General features: G+C 40.7%; 1 protein-coding gene across 2 annotated transcripts in view; it reads right to left on the bottom strand.

The window, feature by feature from the left end:
• NELL1 (neural EGFL like 1) overlaps window positions 1–20,893 on the bottom strand; it is a 454,792-nt gene that overhangs the window by 375,959 nt on the left and 57,940 nt on the right. For both annotated transcript variants that reach the window (XM_030560164.1, XM_030560165.1), the window contains exon 5: window positions 266–362. In XM_030560164.1, the coding sequence (XP_030416024.1) occupies window positions 266–362 (97 nt within the window). The remainder of the gene's footprint in view (window positions 1–265; window positions 363–20,893) is intronic.

Raw genomic sequence — 20,893 nt, 5'->3', positions numbered from 1 at the left:
ATGTTCCACAATTTCATTCCAGTCACAAGTGATCCAGGACAATACACTGCAGGAGGACAAGGAATACCTCCTAAGGCACAGTGGAATCAATTGGAGTTGAGAGCACAGTCCACACCATGCAGAATCAGGCCCTTTTGTGACAAGTTGGACCCATACCTGTGTTCCTCAGATACCTACTATCCCTACTGAAATTCCTATGAAGGGAGTGTGCAAGGTAATAAAGCTGAGGTTAGTGCCCTACATTTGCTACTGTATATCTGCTTACCTTAAAAAAACCATGTTTCCTGTTCCGCTGTCCTAGCCATAAACTGCTTCCTGGCGTTAGATTCATTTCTGGAGGATCTATGACACGTTCATAAATCCTGTGAAGGGAAATGTCATTAGTTGGAACAAGTCTTTTTTTTTTCCTCTGAAAAAGTCTAATAAAAAAAATCAGTGAAAAAAGAAATGATATAAAGTTTGGCTTAAAGAAGTCTCTATGATTAAACACCCATATATAGTACCAATTAATTTTTTTTTTGCTGAAGTATAATGAATAATAGTAATAATAATCCTTGACAGTTTATATAACACCTATATTCAGACTCTCAACAACACTTTAAAATAGTGAGTAAAATATTTATCACCATTTTACAATATGGAAAACTCAAGCATGGAGAGGTTAAGTGCCAGCAGCAGAGCCAGGAATTCAACAGAGACTCTGGACTCCCCTCCCTTTGCTTTGACCACTAGCTATAGTACCACTCTTATACAGCCAGGAGGCACAGACCCTCTGCCTTATATCAGAACAAGTGTGGTACTATAGGGAGGCTAAGGAAGATGATGAAATATTTCCATTACTCTCTAACTCATATTGTTCCATAATCACACCAGCAAGCCAGTCAATTGAATAGGCTCTGAACATGTCAAGTCTTTCACTTGTAATATATCTGTATGTCTTAATAGGAAATGGAGAATGGGTTTTTTTTTCCTTCCTCTCTCCCACATAGCATGACAGCTGTAGCTTTAAAATGAATGCGAGCAGTTCCAATATAAAATACAAGTCCATCAACAACTCACTACACAGTTATCCTTCAATTTACACTTTTCACTACTTTTCTAGTCTGTTCGAGCTCAGGCTCAACTAATGTAATCATTGCTTTTATTTTTCTGAGCTCCGAAATGATCTGAGTTGAAGAACTTTGCAAAAAGCACTGCTAAATTTAAACATCGAAATGATGCAGTCAAAAATAAAGACACATACTCCCTGCCATTTGTTTATCCTGAGGAGGAGGAGGAAACAGCTTGCCAGAATAAGGGGGAATAATCTGGCTAAAAAAGCCACAGAAAGGAAAAAACTTTGTATTTTTCAGAAATCAGGGTATGTCTATACTACCTGCCAGATCGGCGGGTAGTGTTTGATGTATCGGGGATCAATTTATCGCATCTCGTCTGGACACAATAAATCGATCCGCTAATCAAACACCCGTAATCCACCTCGGCAGGAGGAGTAAGCACAGTCAATGGTGGTCCGCAGCAGTCGACTTGCCGCCATGAGGACAGCCAGGTAAGTCGAACTAAGATACTTTGACTTCAGCTACAACCAACAGCATAGCTGAAGTGCGTATCTTAGTTCGAACCCCTTCGCTAGCGTAGCCCAGGCCCTAAGAAAACAGTTATATTGAACTCAACAACTTAAGAACATGAGCAGAGAGTCAAAGGAGTTCTTCAAACAATTCTGTGCGTTAATGCTTAAATTTATGGTAATACAATCAACCCTAATTCATCACATTTCTTAACATGCTGCAGTACAAAAAGGCATGCAAAGTTAGATTCAGAGCTCTTCGGATATTTTTGTTTTTGTTAGGTAATTACCTATCCTATCTGTAAAATTCTCATGCTGAGCTATTTTACTTGTTTGGACAGCAAAATAGGGTGGTATTCTTCCAAACCATGTTATTGGAATTATGGGAATTTTGCACGTATTATTCTATCAATATTTTAAAATGTAAGCATCTCCTTTCTGCTATAAGCACATGCAAAATTAAACATCTACTCAAACGCAAAACTGCTTTAAAAGGCTGAACAAGGCACAGAGTAATTGACATGCTCCTGAGGAAAGCGAGTCACTGAATTACTCAGTTACATTAGGAATTTCTCTTTAGATATATAGCACATCTTTATCATGACTTGGGTTAATAACATCCTCTCTGAAAGTGTCTAGTCTTTGTAAAATTACTAGTCAATATTCCATGAAGAACTCCATTTTCTGTAACAGACAAAGCCCCAATGTTTTTAACAAAGCAATACAGGGCTTCTACAACACTTCTTATGAGAGAATATTGGATTTTTATTTACTGGGCTGCTAACATGCTCTTAAGGGACTCCATGATATCTATCCTCAGTTATATAAGAAGAATGAATTTTTCAATGTAAAGCATACAAATCAACATGCATTATACTGTAGGTCAATAACAGAATATAAGGTAGACAAATGAGATACAGGTACAAAGTGGTTTATCTTTGGCTTTCCTGAGGATAAAACAAAGGTTTTGTCCTTTGTGTGGGAAAGCTATAATGACCTATCTTCCAGTGTCCTTTCAGAAGGTCCCCATTCATATGGTATATGCTCTGTGGTAACAGGACTCTTCATTTTTCTCTGTACATTATTCTATTCTAATTGCACTTCTGGAGCATCTAGCTTCTCCCTCAGGTGACTACTCAGATTAAAAATAAAGGGCTTTGTGCCTTCTTCCATGTAGCTTTTGATGTCTAAGAAGATCTTCATGTGTGTAGTCTCCATGGCAGATATGAAATATATTTTTTCTAGATCATTAAATATTTATAATTAATTAATGTGCAGGTGTCAACTGTAGAAATTGATCCATGTGGACTTAATTTTTTACAAAAAGGGTGTTGGATGATATCTTATCATTGATTATGGGAAACAAACCTTATTACCACATATTGCTTAAATCAGCAAAACATGAAAAAGGCCATTGCAAAACTGCCAGCCTATCACTACAACAAAACATAGGCTACATTCTTGGCAAATTAAAAGATTAAAACTCATATCTTCATTCTAAAGAAAGAAACAGACTGTAGCAGACCATGAGGAATATCGTACTGCGTACAATACACTGTCAACATGTGAGAACTAAATCCCCGACTAAAACAGCACACAGCCAAAATAATAAAATAAATAATAATAATTAATAATAATCATAATAATAATAATGCAAAGCTCCCCAGGCAGACATACTAGATGCCATTGATCACAGGATAAGTATCCACATAAACAAAAACCAAAATTGGTATCAAAAACAAGTTTTTGTATCAATAAATAAAAAGGAATGATTGTTCATAATATACAGTGGAGGATTAATAATCGAGGATTTAATGAATGTTAATTCAAAGGACTCTACAAATATTAATGAATGAAGTCTCACAACCAGGGAACAGCAGCACAGTAAGGCTAACTGACTTGCCCCCTACATCAGATCTTCTGCCTCCTAGTTTCATGCCTTAATCATGAGAGCACTACCAGAGTCTGTAGCACTGCCAGAAAAGGAAGACTTCACTGAGACTAAAGCCCGCCCCCCCACAACCCCTGAGAAGGTTATGAATGACATTTGCTAATGGAGGAAGCCCTGGAGGAGGACTTGGGGGCAAAGGGCTATCAAGCCAGTGCAAAGACAGAGGGCTATGCGCTGAAGATTCATGTCTCATGCAAATCATCGAGATCTGTGCAGCTCTAAAATGACCTTCCATGCTTTTTGTTATTGAGGGGCAGGGGCTAAGTACCCTACTTCTCAGGAGAGCAAACCCTGCTTCCCTTCCCCCACACACACATGGATTTTATGGTAGGAGGAGGTGATCTGGTCATGAAACAGTGTGCTGCTCCCAACTAGTTCCAAAAAAACCTTTACAAATTCCTTACATGTCTCTCCCTTGTTCCACACACTGCGTATCTCCTCTCCCTTCTTTTCTTGGTCTCTCTCTCCCAGTTCCCTTCTATGTTAGGTTGTTTCTCTTCTCCTTTTTGTATTGTCTACCATTCTACCATTGTTTTATTTTCTGTCAAATGATTAAAGTATATAATACCCATAACAAATAATATACCTACATTAGCTGCACAGTCAAGCTCACCAAAGAAAGGTATGCAAATCAAAGAACATATTTCACAAGCAAGCATCCAAATAGTCACCTGTATGAATAGCCGCCATGACGCAAGGAATAGAATCATACAGAAAACTTTGCCTTTAAAATTATATAAGATCTATCAGGGGGATAATTGTAAAATGTTCATAAAAACACCATAAGTACATGCACACTTCCCATCATACATGAACACACTCCATAATAAATTATATTAGGTACTTACATAGCCTCCACTACCTCATCATATTTAATGTATTTTCCCTCCCAATGTTCTGTGAGGTACGGAAGTATTTTTATCACCATTCTATTGATGGGGATCTGACTCAGAGTCAGAGGGTATGTCTACACTGCAGTGTATGCCCAGGCTCAGACTCCAGCCCAAGTCCCCCTTCTGTCTATACACACACATCTATTGGACTCAGGCCAGCAAGCCCTCTGGACCTGAGCCCTTGGACCCAACAAGAGAGGTTTAAGCCAGAGTCCCAGTGGGATTTGGCTCCACAGTGCATCATTTTACAGCATGGACAGAGCTTGGTCCTGGGTCCATCAGATTCATGTCCAGAGAGTATCTCACAATCCCATGGGCCAGTGTTCATATCCTTTCTATCCCAAGACTAGCCAATCAACTTGCAGAAAACTGAAGAAAGTGTCTGGTTCAAATACAGCTGCTCAGCTTTTAATTCTTCCATTTAATTATGGATTGCTGAGCTCCAGAGTGAACCTGCAGTAGCTTCAGCCTTCTACAGGAAGAAGTCCTTTGCCAAGCATACGGCTATGTGGTCACAGGACCACAATCAGATTCTGATAAATCTGTGGTGCAAGGCAAGCAACATGTTCAACTTCAGTAAGAGTATCAGAAATGACCACATATACCAAGAAATAGTGGATAAGTTGACAGTGTGGGGGATTCAATGGACCGGTGCTAGTGAAGAGAGCAGATCAAGTGGCTCAAGAGTAACTAACAGAAAGCCAGGGATGAAAACTGTACCTCTGGGAACTCTGTCATCCTGCCTCTTTTATGAGGACTTTGACAGGGTGCTGTGTACTACACCAAGCCCCAAGTGGTTCATAATAGCCTGGTCAGCAGAATGGTGACCTTCTGATCCCTGAATCTAGTATAGCATAAATGGGGGAGCCAACCGGTGCCAGATCAGGCTAGCAAACTGACTATGCTGCTCACACCAGTTCCCAAGGAGGCTTTGCACCAGAGCAGCGGCAGCACATCCTGGGTCCATAGTTGTAGGAGTTGTGTGGTGACCCTCCAGAGACGCAGCCTCATGGAAGTTGAAACCAACAGCAGAAACAGAAGACACAGAAGTAGCCCCAGTGCCTGGTATGTGTTTGGCTCCAGGTATGTTGTTTTTAATATACAAATGGGAGGGATTTCCAGTTTATGAACCAATGCAATTTTTATTATAAACTATGAGTAGCAGTGTATATCCGATAATGGAGAAATGCACACAAGCAATTTGGCATCACCCCACCACAAACTGGAATTCAAAATGGAGACCAGGAAGCACAAATAGTTGAACGAGCACTCAACATTATTATTATTACGAGCTACTCACACATTCTTACAGCATACGAGCCAACTGTAAACAAACTGTACAGAGGAGAGGGGGAAATGTAGAGCCTGGATGACAAAAATCAATGTCTGAAATACAACAGGGAGTTGTATGCAGTCCAGTGTACCAGGGTATCTGTCTATGCCAGGGGTAGAAAACCTATCGCATGCATGCCAAAGGCGGCACGTGAGTTGATTTTCAGTGGCATTCACACTGCTCGGGTCCTGGCCACCAGTCTGGGGGCTCTGCATTTTAATTTAATTTGAAATGAAGCTTCTTAAACATTTTTAAACCCTTATTACTTTACATACAACAATAGTTTAGTTATATATATAGACTTATAGAAAGAGACCTTCTAAACACATTAAAATGTATTACAGGCACGCAAAACCTTAAATTTGAGTGAATAAATGAAGATTCGACACACCACTTCTGAAAGGTTACCAACCCCTGGTCTATGCAGTTCTTTGAGAGTTCATATCATCATGTGTTTTTGTACATAGTCCACAGCTAGATGTAGTCAGAGGCAGGCTGTATCATAAACTGTAGGGAGTCAGTAATCCATATGGACACTAGCACAGCATCCTGTTGATTCCCTTATGAATTTTGACCCAACCCAAGTTGCTGATAAGCTGGAAACTTTTCCATAGTAAGAACTCCGGAAAGGTAGTCACATTTGGGGAAGGGCCTATTTTCCAGGCCCTCCTCTATAGGACACCTGCCCACTCCACTCATGGATGTGTTGCTCAGTCCTCATATACTTGAAAAGCTCTGAGACAAGCATGTGTGGCTTGCCACCAGTAGCTTGGAATAGAATAACTCTTTGCCATTCAGGAACCTCAAGGATTGTTATGTCCTCCAGAATGCCTGAAAAAACTGAGACATATTAGGTAATAAACCATAGCAACGTCTCCTCTCCTGCCTACAATGGTCTAAAAAAATGTAACATACTGCACGTGTATGTTCAGCTTACTATTGTGCATACCCTTCACTCTGATTAACTCTGTTGGGCCCATGAAGCTTCTGGGAATTGAAGCATTCCTCTAAAACTATACTGAAGCTGAGTTTTACAAAGTATCATTTTTTTGACTTCGAGATTCCACAGGCACCGTTTTCTGAGGATGTTCCAAACATTTTTTTTTAAGTACTGAGACAATAAATGTACTGTTTGATGTCTGCTTTCAGGCCCTTTCACCTCAGCACCCCAGCCAGAGTCCAGCAGGATCCTGGGATTTTGAACTGCTATGGACTGGTCAAAGATGAAGCATTTCCATTATGAACTTATCGTAGACCTCCTGGACAGAGCCAACAAGCAGTTACAATATGGAAGGGGAAAGGATTCATGGCAAGTGGAAAGGCACAGATAGGCAGCAAAGTACCAGGAGAGAACTGCGGCATGTGAGGAGAGACTTGCAGCACAGTTTTCTGGAGTAGGAATATCGGTTGAGGGAGGAAGACAGAGCTCAGCAGAAAGACCTGTTTGAGAGGCTGCTTGTGCTAATGACCACAAGAATTCAGATTCCTGCTCCACCGGCACCACATCCTGAGTCCCCTCCACAATACCATGTCTTGCAGACCAGGAACACATTAGACAAAATCATGGTTGGGTGGCCCATGCAAGCAGGACTGAACACTAGCTGGACAGGGTAATGTACCTCCAGCAGTTCTCCACCCCTGTCCAGCAGCACCAAGAGTATGCTAACATGCTAGAAAGGGGAAGAAGAAGGTGGGAAGGGGTCCAGGAGACATACAAATGTTGACAACTTGTTACCACTGGTTTCCAATATTTTATACTAATCAACATTTGTGTTATGCACTTTATTGTATTACTGGTTTGGGTGTTGGTTTATTACTGGTGTTTTGATGTTGTATAAGCAGCTGGCCCGCCTGAAAATGCTTTAATAGTGTTTTTTGCAACACTGCCATACTCACAAAGGCTTTTGTTTTATTTTAAGGAGTCTACTGCCATCACTGCACCACATCATATAATGGTATTTTGAAGAATAAAAATAAAGACATGAAAAGACACAATTGGAAAACTGCATCCAAACACAATTTCTCAATACATCTATTCAGATCAAACCATAATAAAACCCCACAATTCATGTCACACAAACCACCATCCCCCACCACATTGATTGGCAATCAACTCATCCACAATAAATAGTTCATGACAATCACACACCCCCATTCATAGCATACAGCAAGAATACTTCATTTACTGTAAAAACTGCTGCACAAATAGATCCATAAACAGACTATTCTCCCTCTTCCACAGCAAGCGTACTAAGCATCCCTGATTCGGTTTCCCGTGTGCATCCTGCTAAAGCTGTGACAGATGCACTTTCTGGCTGAATGTACCAGTTCAGCAATCTATTACTGAAGGGGCTGGCAACCTTCGGCACGTGGCCTATCAGGGTAATCCGCTGGCGGGCCAAGAGACTTTTTGTTTACATTGACCATCCACAGGCATGGCCTCCTGCAGCTCCCAGTGCCCTGCGGTTCACCATTCCCGGCCAATGGGAGCTGCAGGAAGGCAGTGATTAAGCAGGACTCTGATAAATGGGTTATACTTTAAATCCAATTAGGTAATACTTCAATTAGAAAACCCCCAAATCATTTAATTTTTTTAATCTAAAATACTCGACATTATTAAACATAAGCAGTATTATTAAATATTCCAGCATTGCTCTTAGAACAGTACATCCATGCTTGATGGAACTAGGTTTACCTGATTCCTGAAGTTTCTTTACTGTGAACTTTAATAAGAACAAACCAACTTTAGCTTGTGTTTTGCTGTGTCTAGAGTTGCAAGCTGAATGACCCTGATGTCCCAATCCCTAGTTTCCTCAAAGAGGCACTCAGATCCTACTATACTCCTGGGTTGGAGATAATTGTTCCCACAGGGCGCGGCTGCCAAGGAGAGTCCGATGAAGGGTTTCTGTGCAGGGTTCTAGTATCTGACACTAGGGTGAATCATCAAAAAAAGAGTCCTGCATCTCTCAGCTTGATCCTAAAGTTTGCCACCCCATTACACGCATGTTCCCCTGTAAACATACTTTTAGCTTACCTTGTTTGCATCCATCTATAGCTTTAGAGTCTTTAAATGTGCTGAGATTGCTTAGGTCACATTCCTGAATCCAATAGCCTTTAACAGCATAGCCAATATTTTCAGAAGTGTCCTCTTCGTTTGGGTGCCTCAATGTCTGTTTCAATCTGAGACACCAATTGGGTCTGATTTTCAGAGGTGCTGAGCACCCACAATTCAGCTGGAGTTTCAGGTACTCAGCACTTCTGAAAGTCATGCCCTAGGCTCTAACATAGGCCACCCAAAAAATCAAACTTTGAAAGTTTGGCCTGTTATTTTGTGCATCCCAGCAGCATGAAGAAAGTGCTGATTATAGCAGGTCATTAAACAAATCTCTAGCTGTAAGACTGCAATATTGGCATTTGTCTGTGTTTTCAGTTCCTCTGAAAGGATTAAGAACTGCTTTTGGAAAGGGATCCCAGGTGTCTCTACATGCTTCTCTTTCTAACAGTTGTCTATATTCTTCCCAATGAAAATGTGCCAATACCTTATGTGATTGTTTTTAATAGTGTTTACAGATAGGATGCATTATTTGACAAGTCTTTCAGTTTTGTAACAAGTTTAACTCAACTATTCATCTGGATTTCAGCTCTCTGTTTCTGATAAAAAATAATCTTCTTGTGAGAAATTCTGATTTTTCATGTCGTCTCCTCTGTCATACTATAGGAGTTCACAATCGCTGAACAAGAGGAAAGCAATTTAGATAAAACTCAGGTTTTGTAGGAGGCTGTTGCTATTAAATTTGGAACATACGACAGCCACTGTTTAATCAAAAAGTTATTGTTCGGCTCTGGAGGGTGAAAAAGGGAGGTGTCATATAATAGCATTTGTGCTAAATAACTAGAAAATGCTTGCTCAGATTTAAGTTATTTTCAAGCTCAAATTTAATCATTTAAACTATAATGGTACATTTCTGATAAACCATTTCACTGATTTTCTTATTACGATCATCAAGATAAGCTTCCCTACTTATCAGTTTAATTATCCTTTCCCTTGCTGATCTCCCACACTACAAAATTTAAAAATAAAAAGCGTATCCAAAAATGTTTCTTTAAACAACGTCTTTCAACAGCAGAGGAAGTTAACTTTTAATTCATTATAGAAAGCATAAGAATGAGACATAACAAAATAAAATTGAGGTGTTTAGAAGAGAACAGTAAAGTGTTTCTTTTGACAAAACACACACATGCACAAGGCAAACCCTAAAGAGATGCTAACATGTCCAGTTTGACCTGGTTTTTTTTTTTAAATGTTCACTTGGAAAATATTCTCATTTAAACCTAAGTAATAATAAATATTTCAAATGTAAGCAACTAAGCTGACATTTAGAATGTCTGTAAATGGGTTCGCTCATTGCAGGAGCACCTCCCTGTGACCAAACCTGGCATAGTGGCCGTCTCCCTGTATGGTGCTCCTGCTGACAGTCACTTCTTTACAGGGGTGCTCTCCCTTCCCACAACTTGGCCCTCCAGCTAGGTCACACTTTGTTACACAGAAGGGTGGACTAGAGTCCAACAACTCTATAGTTAAATGGCCTTCTGTCGTCTCTGTGCTCCCTGGCCCTACACCCCTAATCTCAGAGGGTTTCACCTAAACTCCTTGGTGGCTGGTAGGAGAAACTAGGCCCTCACTCTACTGTGGGTTCCAGACCTGAGACCCATACCTACCCAGACAAGGTCTACTCCCTCAGACTTCTTGCTGCTTCCCTGGACCTCTTCCATTCCCCAGAGATTGACTGCACATTCTCTCCCTGCAGCCCCTTTCTGCTTTTAAAAAAAGAATGCCTCACTGCTTCCTAGCTTTATAATCACCAGCCATCCCTTCCCCAGCTTGGCTTCATTATCATTTACAGCTGGCTTTCTCTCTCTGGCAGATGGTCCAGGTATGTAAACTGGCCTTTCAGGCCCATGTTAACCCCTTCCCTACATGGGGCCCCATGGCCTACATGGTGTACACACCCCATCACAACCTCTAACAAAGCTATGGATGATTCTTTTATCCTTGCTTTTTTCACTATTAAACTACAAATGACCACTGACATAATATCCATAAGAAAAGTTGACTGTGCTTGCTAGTTTAGGGGCAGCATAATTAGTGTAAGACTTTTAAGTGAGGGGAGCATTAGTGCAGCAAGAATCAACAGGAGATTGCGTAAAACAGTCCTAGAAAAGCCACTGGGTTATTACTGATGCACAGAAGAGGAGAAGACCTATTAAAACATATGGTGACTACAATATGGAGGGCAAACATTCATACTAATAGTAGCACCTGCCTCTTATATAGGACATTTCATCAATTCATCTCAAAGGGCTTACAAAGGTGATCAAAATCATTATCCCCATTCTACAGATGGGGAAACAGAGTCACAGAGAGACTAAGTGACTTGTCCAAAGTGACCCTGGCTGTCAGTGCCAGAATAGAGTGAATAGGACCCTGGTCTTCTGAGTCTATTAGGCCACACTGCTACCCCATCTTCATACTAACAAGTAGAACAGTCACAAAAGTAAAGGGTCCCAGTGTAATGACTAGAATCAGATACACCGTGGGAAAGTATTGTGGGAAAATACTCAGGATAAAATATGCCTAAATTCCCTGATTTTCAGAAGAGCTGAACTCCAATTTAAGTCAGTATGAATTTAGATGACTAACTTTAACCATCTACATTTGAAAATGTTAGCCATATGGCTGAAGCTTCTCTCCTCTAGTTCCGGAAACACAGCTCAGTCTTTATCAGCAACACTTCTGCTATTGCAGTCTTTGACCTCTCTTAAGCAGACACTGCTAACAGTTTGAATGTAGTAACAAGAAGCAGTGATTTTTATGATGCATGCAAATATCCACCAGGGAGTAGGAGACAACCACCAAACTCTGTTTTATTTGTGACCTAAAACTGGTCTAGAACTCATATCTCCAAAGGAAAAAGAACAGCTTGTATATTAAAGAACTGAGCCATAGCCCACTGGAAGTCAATGCCTAAAACTTCCCTTAACATCGATGGGCTTTGGATCAGGTGCCAAACAATACCACCTAAATGCCTCTGCTACATATTACTAGCAGAACTATCAATATTGGGCTCTTTCCCAGTTATTACCATACCAATACCCCCTAGAGCAATCCTTTCCCAGAAACTATCTCAGTAACTGCCTAGAAGCTGAATCTCTAGAATTACGTCTCAGATATCAATAATCATAAAATCTAAGAATGAATGACTAGAAAGGAAATCCTGGCAAGTGAAGAAGGAAATTAATATGATGGGTCCTCTAAGGGGGAAGAAAGAAGAAAATCCAAAAAAAAAAATCAAGCAAAAAGAGAAATCTTCAGGCAGAATGGGATCAGAATGGGCAATAAATAAAAGCTAAACAAGTGTCTATGAAACAAACAAACAAAAAAGACATAATCCCATCCTATAACGTGATAGTGATGATTCATGCTCACTGATCCCATGTGACTGGGACATGGCACTGCTGGTGCACCAAAAATACCACTAATTTAGAACAAAAATGTCAAAGCATTACATGTATATTTTACCATCATGACACAGAAAATCTAAGGACACTATTTCTGTTTTGCAGCAAAGCACCGAAAAGTGAACCTTAGCAAATCTGAAACACCTTCCACAAGATATGTATGCAACATTTGCAAAACAGTAAATCCTCCCACAATGTGGAGATGTTCGCCTCACTACAGCTGCATTCTGTGTACCTGAAGCCATATCTTCGAAGCCTTAAGTTTTTGCTCACAACAAGCATGAGTCAGAAAATACTGGGCCTGATTCTCCTCCTACTTGCTCCTACGTAAACCAGAAAGTCAATGGGTAAAAACAATACGAGTAAAAACAATGGGGGAGGAGGAGGAAGAAAAGAACAAGAACTGGTAAAAGTGAGAGAATAACCAGATTCCGAAACTGAGCTATGCTGTTATGGAAAATAAATGTAAAATAAAAGAAAACCATGGCCCTGTCACTGTCAGATTCCCTGCTAAATATCTAAGTTTTGCTTTCCAGAATCACCCGCTGAGTAGTTAATGGCCTTACAGAATATCTTGTCACAGGAGCATCTTATCAAGAGAATAATGTCATAATAATTTACCCGTAATCAAATAATTTCATCGATATTCCAGAGTCAATTCCTCACAAAGGGAAGGTAGGTACAAGATAAGGAGTCACAGGATTGGCTTTGAAGCATTATATATTTGCTCCCATGTTCCTATCAAACATTCTTCTCATCCAATTTTTTTTTTTAAGATACTGTGCAATGACATGGCAGTCTCTCCAGAGACAAACCTGGCCTCTTCCATTAACCATTTCCTTCCTCTCATTCCATAGGCATTGCTTACATTCTTAGCTAGCTTTATGAACTCACTTGTGGTGAGGCGATATAATCCTCATCTCAGTTTTCCCATGATATTTTCATCCACCTTTTTAATTTCCTGCAATGATGCACTCCCTGTGCACTTTCCATAATGACTATTAGCCGTGATTACAAGCGTATGCAATAAATGTTACATTGGTTCTAAATTTAAAGTATTGATTTTAGTCTGTAAAACACATGGTTTAGACCCTGAATAACTTACATAGCATCTTTTATTTCATAAAATCATAGAAATGCAAGACTGGAAAAGACCTTGATAGGTCATCTAGTCCAGTCCCTCGCACTGAGGCAGGACTAAGTTCTATCTAAACCACACTTGACAGGTTTTTGTCTAATCTGTTATTAACAACGTAAAGTGGCGGAAATTTGACAGCCTCCCTCAGTAATTTGTTCCATAGCTTACCTACGCTTATAATTAGGAAGTTTTTTCTAATGTCTAAACTAAATGCTGCAATTTAAACCAATTACTTTTTGTCCTGTCCTCAGTGGTTAAGAACAACAATTTATTGATGCAATAACCTTGGAATTCAGATCACCCGGGATCTCATAGTAACTGGGATATGTGGGTGTTGAGAAAGATAGATAATATACAGATTGGGAGCAGAACACTTTCAATGAAGGCCCTCAGTTCAGGAACTTATTTCTCTCTGGATCTGACAGACTTCAGAGGTGAAACCTGTCTATGGGAGTTTTTCCATTGACTTCATTGGAGCCAGGATTTCACCCCAGGGATGTTGCAAGACACATCTATTCATTCAGCCTTTGGATTGAGTGACTTGGCTTGGCAAGTGGCATTTTTCTACATTGTGTTAACTTGATTCGTTATACGTGTTTTTAAATTATTTTATTGTTATATGCTGAAGGCACACTGTAAACATTGCAAAACAAATTAATTAATACCACCACATTTTTCCTCTGATTCCTCCCTCCATATCTGGTCTCAGATATGAAAGCCATTCATAAAAATAGAAACATAATTTTCTTTTGCTTTCATGCTCAGAATCAAACCACTTCTTTTTCCTCCCCAACCAGTACAAAAGAACATTTGATTGGGAATACCAAATCAGAGCATGGTCCATAAAGTCCAGGATCTTGCCTACAGAAGTGACCAATACTTGATGCATCATCAAAAATAATAGCTTAATGCAACTATCCAATTGAGCAATAAGCTCATGAGGAAAAGGGGCAGGGGAAAACTTTCCTGAATCCCGCGGCAATCAGTTTATTCCCTGAAGCATGAGATTAGATTACCCTTATTTCCTCAACTGGCATATTCACAAATTAATGTTGAGCTCAAATTATAGAATTTGGATCTGGATTTCCGCAGACTTCATAATGATCTCAACTACGCCAGTTTTACCAGCTGTAATTCCAATACCTGAGTTCAACAGCCTATCCTGCCAGAGACTTTTTATTTGATCTCAGTGTGCCTCAATTCCCTAACTGTAAAATAGGGATAACAACACTTCTATACCTCAGAAGAGTGTTATGAGGCTGAATACATCCATGTTTATTAGGTGCTCAGATACCGCAGTGATGTGAGCCAGTTGAATACCTAGATACAAGCTGGCCAAAATTTCTAAACATTACTTAGGATGCCTCCATTTCTGGGTATCCATCTTGGAGCACCTTAAAGTAGATTAATATCCAGACAGTGGACTATTAACCTTCTGAAAATTAGGCCCCTTTTAAATTATCTCAGATCAGGCACTGAAAAAGGGAGGCACTCAAAATCACTAGTCACTTTTACAAATCTGGGGGTGGTTATCTAGACTCCAGTAGTGATATTCCTGATTTACATCAGCATCAAAAGAGAATCAATCCCATCATATCCCCAACCTTTGGGGGTTTCAGATCATTCAGAAAGATTGGGGAATATTTGATAAATAGGGACTCAGATCTAGATTTAGGCTTTCCACAGACATTTAAGGAGGTATTCAGAACTGTTGTTTTGGCTCTGGCCCAATCCTTTTACAAATATTACCGATCATGACCACCTACGACACTGAATTCCATGGGCTGGCTAACCACTCCACAGATGACAATCCCTTTATTTTTGGGAACTAAATTTACCTGCCTGAATGGCGCACAATAATTATTTTACAATCTGAAAAGGAAAAACTATACACATTTGTGATTCTCCCAGTCCCCCAATCTCTTTCCTGTCTCCACAATGCCACTAGTCCTCCACACAAAAACAAACAAAAAAAAATGGAAACAAGCAACGACAAAAGATTCCCTCCAAAAAATCCCCACAAATACAATTTCACCATAGCCATGCTCTAAGAAACCACCTCTATTGTGTGGGTTTATTGCTGTGCAATAACTAACATCTAAATATATATTGGAATAATGTAAAAAGTGAATTCATAATATTTGAGAATGGCGTAATATATCTCCTACCACACTTAAGGAAATGACTGAATAACTCATTTGAGCCTTGTCAGTCTTGATTTAAACTTATTTCCTCTACCATTATGCATCCTCTCTCTGGCACACCGGTAGCATACAAAGAAGATTAATACATGATGTCATAGTAAAGCATAACACAATATTATTCCTGTCCTAGTGAAATCATGAACCTGCCTATCAACATTTTCAGTTTCATGAAAAAGCACTGCAAGTCTCAAGTCTAAAAATACATTGCTATGGTCTCTATTGAACAGAAGTTAGACCCTGCTGCTACCAAGTTCTGGAACTGCTGTGGACCTCAGCAGTCACTGAGCAAATCATTATTTAGGAAATTTAAAAAAAAAAATCAAGGCTGTTCCTCCTCCAATTGAAATTGATGGCAAAATTCTAACCAACTTCAATTGCAATAAGATCATGCTCTAAAAACAGCTGCCTCGGGATTCTGCTGTGCTCTGCTGTGCTCCAACACACAGGGAGTTGTCCAAGGTATCTCTGCTCCATCCCAGTGCCCCTTGTAAGCTAGTGGAGCTCCACGAGCAAGTTCATGGAGTTCCCCTTGATGACCTTATGCAGCTACCTCCTTGCAAGAGAGCAAATGGAGCTGTCAATGTCAGCTGGGTAAGGCTACAGCTACACATTTAATTATTTCATGGCTTCCTTATGGTGCTGATCACCGTAACACAGTATCTTGAGTACTTCACAGATACTAATGCCTTCCCCATCCCATCCATGAAACCCGGAAGTACTATTATATCACTATTTTACAGATAGGCAAACTAAGAAACACTGAAGTCAGTAGACTTGCCCAGGATCACACAGGAAGTCTCTGGCAGAACCACAGCCAGAACTAAGATGTACAGTCTGAGAGTCTTCTGCCTTAACCATAAGACCAGCCTTCCTTTACTGAATAATTACCTAGCGTTGCTTATGTACAGTGGGTTAAAAATAATCCTTTTCTAGGCAATGGAGTCATACTGAATGCATCTTGAATACCCTATTGTACCTTGACTGCAATAACTATAATTTTATAGACATGACAGCAACTGACATGTTATCTGGGGATATTGCTTACTCTAAAAGGTTTAGATCCTTCATGACACACTCAAGGGGCTTTCAGTGGGCAAAGGAGAAAAAATAATTACCAATAAATACTTTAGGCCAGATACTGGGTATACCTACAGCACACTGTACACAACACTCTACCTGATTAACCTCCTCTCTGATCACTCCTGCCACTCTACTGGGCAGAATCTTAAAAGGACAAGAACAAGGAATAAAGAAAGCAATGCAACAGAACTGGGTCATGGACCACATATTTAAATGAGGAAGAGGAATCATCCAGCTCTGTAAAGCATCCTCCTGTTCCTCCAGTAAAAAGCTTCGTACAGCAGGTAAGGCAATAGAATCACTCTTATAAACAAATTTCCCACCTTACTATTTACTATATTTTGGTTGGTTTGGTTTTCTTTTTTGTTTGTTTGTTTGTGTTTCCAATTTAAAAAGTTCTCATTGCTCATGCACTTTTTATTCTGATGCTCTACTCCAGCAGGAGAAACATAAATGGAGCAGACAACATATTTTTCTCAGATGGACCCCACTTCTTAGTCTGCTTGGTTTCCATTTCTCTTTCTCTTAAAAAAAAAATACAGGAAATAACCAAGAATATCCATCAAAACCATAGGTTGCTCATTTTCAAAGTACCTTAAAAACTTCAGTTGCATGTTAAAGGCACATCAGCAGGTTTATCTGTCTCCCATTAACCCTTAATATTTGTAACACATCACTGGCACTGTGCAAACATTTGTTCCCTCCCACTGCTATTCAAAAGCCCAAAGCAAAGGCCACTGAAGTTAATAGAACAGTTCTGATTGACTTCATCAGACTTCAAAACCCAAGTCCAAATCTTTCTACCTGTGTGAGCACCTCAGAACTCCAATATCAGACTCTGTAACGGTTCTTACTCCGAGACTCTTCCAAGAGCAATCAAGACATGGGAAGAGCAGATGTTAAAATGACACACATTAGGGCAAACTTACAGCCTTTGATATATTCACCTCACTACATTCATCTCATTAGCGCAAAGTAAAAGGTAGCAAAGGCTTTCACTAATTGTTAAGTATCTTCCTTTCGCATATCCAGATACAAAAAAGACAATTTTACACTGAATTTGAAAGACTAAGGTCAATGATTAATCAAGCACTAGGTGTCAATCTGATAGCCTGAGTCAGCAGGATGCGGATGAAAGGGCTGGGGGAGGTACAAAAATGGATCGGAGGATTTGTTCAAGATTTAAAGGCTCTCCTTTACCTCCTGGCTCGTTCTCTAACTTTTAAAGGCAGGAACTACCCTTTAGTATCAAGCCAAACCTTGTCACTAATTAGAGAGCTGATTTTCTGATCCTGACTGCACATACACTCATGACACACACACATAGCCCTTTTCACATCCTCTTTTAATGCTCTAACTTGTGCACGTGATAGTTTCTAACATTTGAACGTGACACTTTTGCATATTCCAATTCCACCATCTGCTCCCTCACAGATGTTCAATGCTTTCCGGTGTATGCAATGATATTAGTACCCAAAAGGATATATGTAGGTGTGCACGTGCATAAAACTGCACATGTGTAAGTGAGGGCGGTGCTGAGGCCCCAGTGAAAATCAGGCCCTACACTAGTCAGAGTGGCATTTTTGGTTCTCTTGGCTAGTAGTTATTTAATTAGATACACATCCCCAGTATTTATTAGGCTGAACTGAAAGATTGCAGCAGGGAGAGCAGCACATCCTAAGGAAGCAAAAAGTATTCATCTATTGACTAAAATAGCATTCTCTTCTCCTGCGATTTAATTTGTTCGTTCGATTAAGTCCATAGAGGCACTGCTTCTTATTAGGCTTTCAGGAATTAGCTCAAAGCCTATGACACTAAGCCATCCTAAAATGTTGACATTTATATATAAAAATCTACCCTACCTAATACAGGATTCTGTGTGTACTTTCAGCTGTAATTTTTCTCCCACTAAAGATTAGGAGGGCTCAGATTTTTTGGCAGTTCTCAACAGTATCCTTTGCTGGCATTCTCTGTTTTTACGCACAACAGATCACTTTCACCTTCTGTAACCGGGCATGACTCACCCCTGCGGCGCCTCCTGCTGGTTGCTTTGGGAATTAGCTCAAATTCCAGCTCGGAGCGCCCTCTGCAGGCCAGTGATCCGCCTTTCGGCTACTGGCCCCGTGTCCCTCCCTGGACCCTGGTGCCCCTTTTGGGTGGGGTTCTGCCCCCTGGCAGTAACCCCTTCCTCTTTCTTAGGGGTTTCCCCTCCCTGGGAACCCCTCACCCTCTATCCCCACTTTGCCTCAGTGTCTTGGCAACTGCCCAGTCATTAGCTAGCCCCAGGCCCTGGGGCAGACTGCAGTATTAGCCTCTCATTATCAGCAAAGGGGGTTGGACCTGCTGCCTTGGCCTACCCCTGGGTTACACGCCCAGTACCTCTTAGCCTTCTGCTAGGCTGCAGCCTGGGACTTTCCAGACAGGAGCTCCCCAGCTCCTCTGCCTTTCCCCAGCCCTGCTTCACCCTAGGTACCTTATTTGGTTCCCTGCAGCCAGGCCCTTTCTCTCTCTGAACACAGAGAGAGACTGTCTGGGTTCCTGGCTTCTCTGCCCTTATATAAGGACCTGTTGCTCAGTTTGGGGCATGGCCCCAGCAGCTGCCACTTCCCCAATCAGCCCAGCCTAAAAGGCTGCTTTCTCCAGCCCCAGCCCTTATCCAGGGCTCTTTTTAACCCCTTCAGGGCAGGAGCAGAGACCCACTCTGCTACACCTTCTTATGAAATTTACTCAAGTCTCAGCAGGACATATCGGTACAATTAAAAAAAAAGTTGATTCCCTCTTTGAACGCAAAGGTGTAGGAGGTTAAGATATAAAGCAAACTGTTCATGCCAACACTTGGAGAAAAAACTCTAATTAACTGAATTGAGATGCTACAGTTCAGCCAGGAACTTAAAATCGTCTCTTTTTTTCCTCCCCATTTAAACCTCTACTACATTCTGCCCTCAAGCCAGGCTTTAAAGATATTCCCATTGCCTTGGAAGTTGTTGCAAAAGTATAGAACCAAACAGAGAGAGTTAGTTATGGCTGCATGTTGGGAGCAGAGCTGAGCTGCACCGCCCCAGGGGATACTCCAGAAGAAGAATCCCTTCCCAAGCACAAGGGGTGTAGGCTGCACTACTTCACATAATGGCCTGCTCTCCTCTCTGTGCTGGAGCAGATCTGCATCCTACTGTTGAGGGAGGAGGGCTATAATCACATTCTAGTTCCCTTTCTAAACTGAAATGCAGAATGTAGAGGGCAATAACTTCTCCCTTGCAGGGACACTGGAACAATTTGTATAGTGGGGATGCTAACAGCCATTGAACCAAACTGTAAACCCTGTGTATAATGGAAAGCCAACATCCCCAGTACCCCTAGATCCATCACCTATGCCCCCTAGATCATGTAAGCACCGCAACAATAAAACCTCATATGGGGGAGAGGAGGGATTGATCCAGCTTCTGTTGAAGTCAAGGGGTGTTTTGGTGTTCATTTCAGTGCAAGCAGGACTGAATCTATTATCTTTTCCACACACAGAACTGTCTTCAAATGCCCAATCCTGTGTTGCGTTGAGTGTCCTTGACTGCCACTAACCTTAGTATAGTGCCACTATACCTCAGTATATCATAAAATCAAGGCCCAAATGCAAGCAGTTTCTCAGTGGGTAGCTTTTTGCTCCTGCTTGTGTTTTTGTTGGGTGGGGCGTGGGGCTTGCACACTAATGGTGGCAATATGCAACCCTTACAGCTTTTTAAAGGGAGGTAGTGAACTGGCAGCCAGAAAATAAATGGTACCAATACTGAACTTTTAAGGAGAGCAGCCCCTTTTACAAGTTTCCCTTTAGAAAAGTCATTTAGGCTTTTATTTTGTTTTTAAAAAAGGACACTTGATTAAGTGAAATGAAATTAGAAGCTCAAACAACATCTTCATATATTCTTCAAGTTTCGAGGCATGCTGAGTGAAGCACTCCACAGACAGAACAGACTGCACAACCGTGTATCACACTTAAATGGAATCACAGCTGAAAAAGACATCAGCCAGTACCTACAGTACACTGAGGTATATTTAAGACTCCCCAATCAGCAATCGACCTTTCCTACATGTGTTCATAATCACAATGTACCATTTCATCTTTATGCTTTGTTTTCTTTCTTACTCTGTTGCGTTTGGTCACTTTAGAATATAGAACAGCTTTTTTCTTTTCTCCAATTGCAGTTTTGTTCCCAGGGGAG

Source organism: Gopherus evgoodei, chromosome 4, assembly GCF_007399415.2.
Source record: "Gopherus evgoodei ecotype Sinaloan lineage chromosome 4, rGopEvg1_v1.p, whole genome shotgun sequence".
Lineage (NCBI taxonomy): Eukaryota > Metazoa > Chordata > Testudines > Testudinidae > Gopherus > Gopherus evgoodei.
The sequence above is the reverse complement of the archived record's forward strand: the minus strand, read 5'-3'. Positions and strand labels throughout refer to the sequence as shown.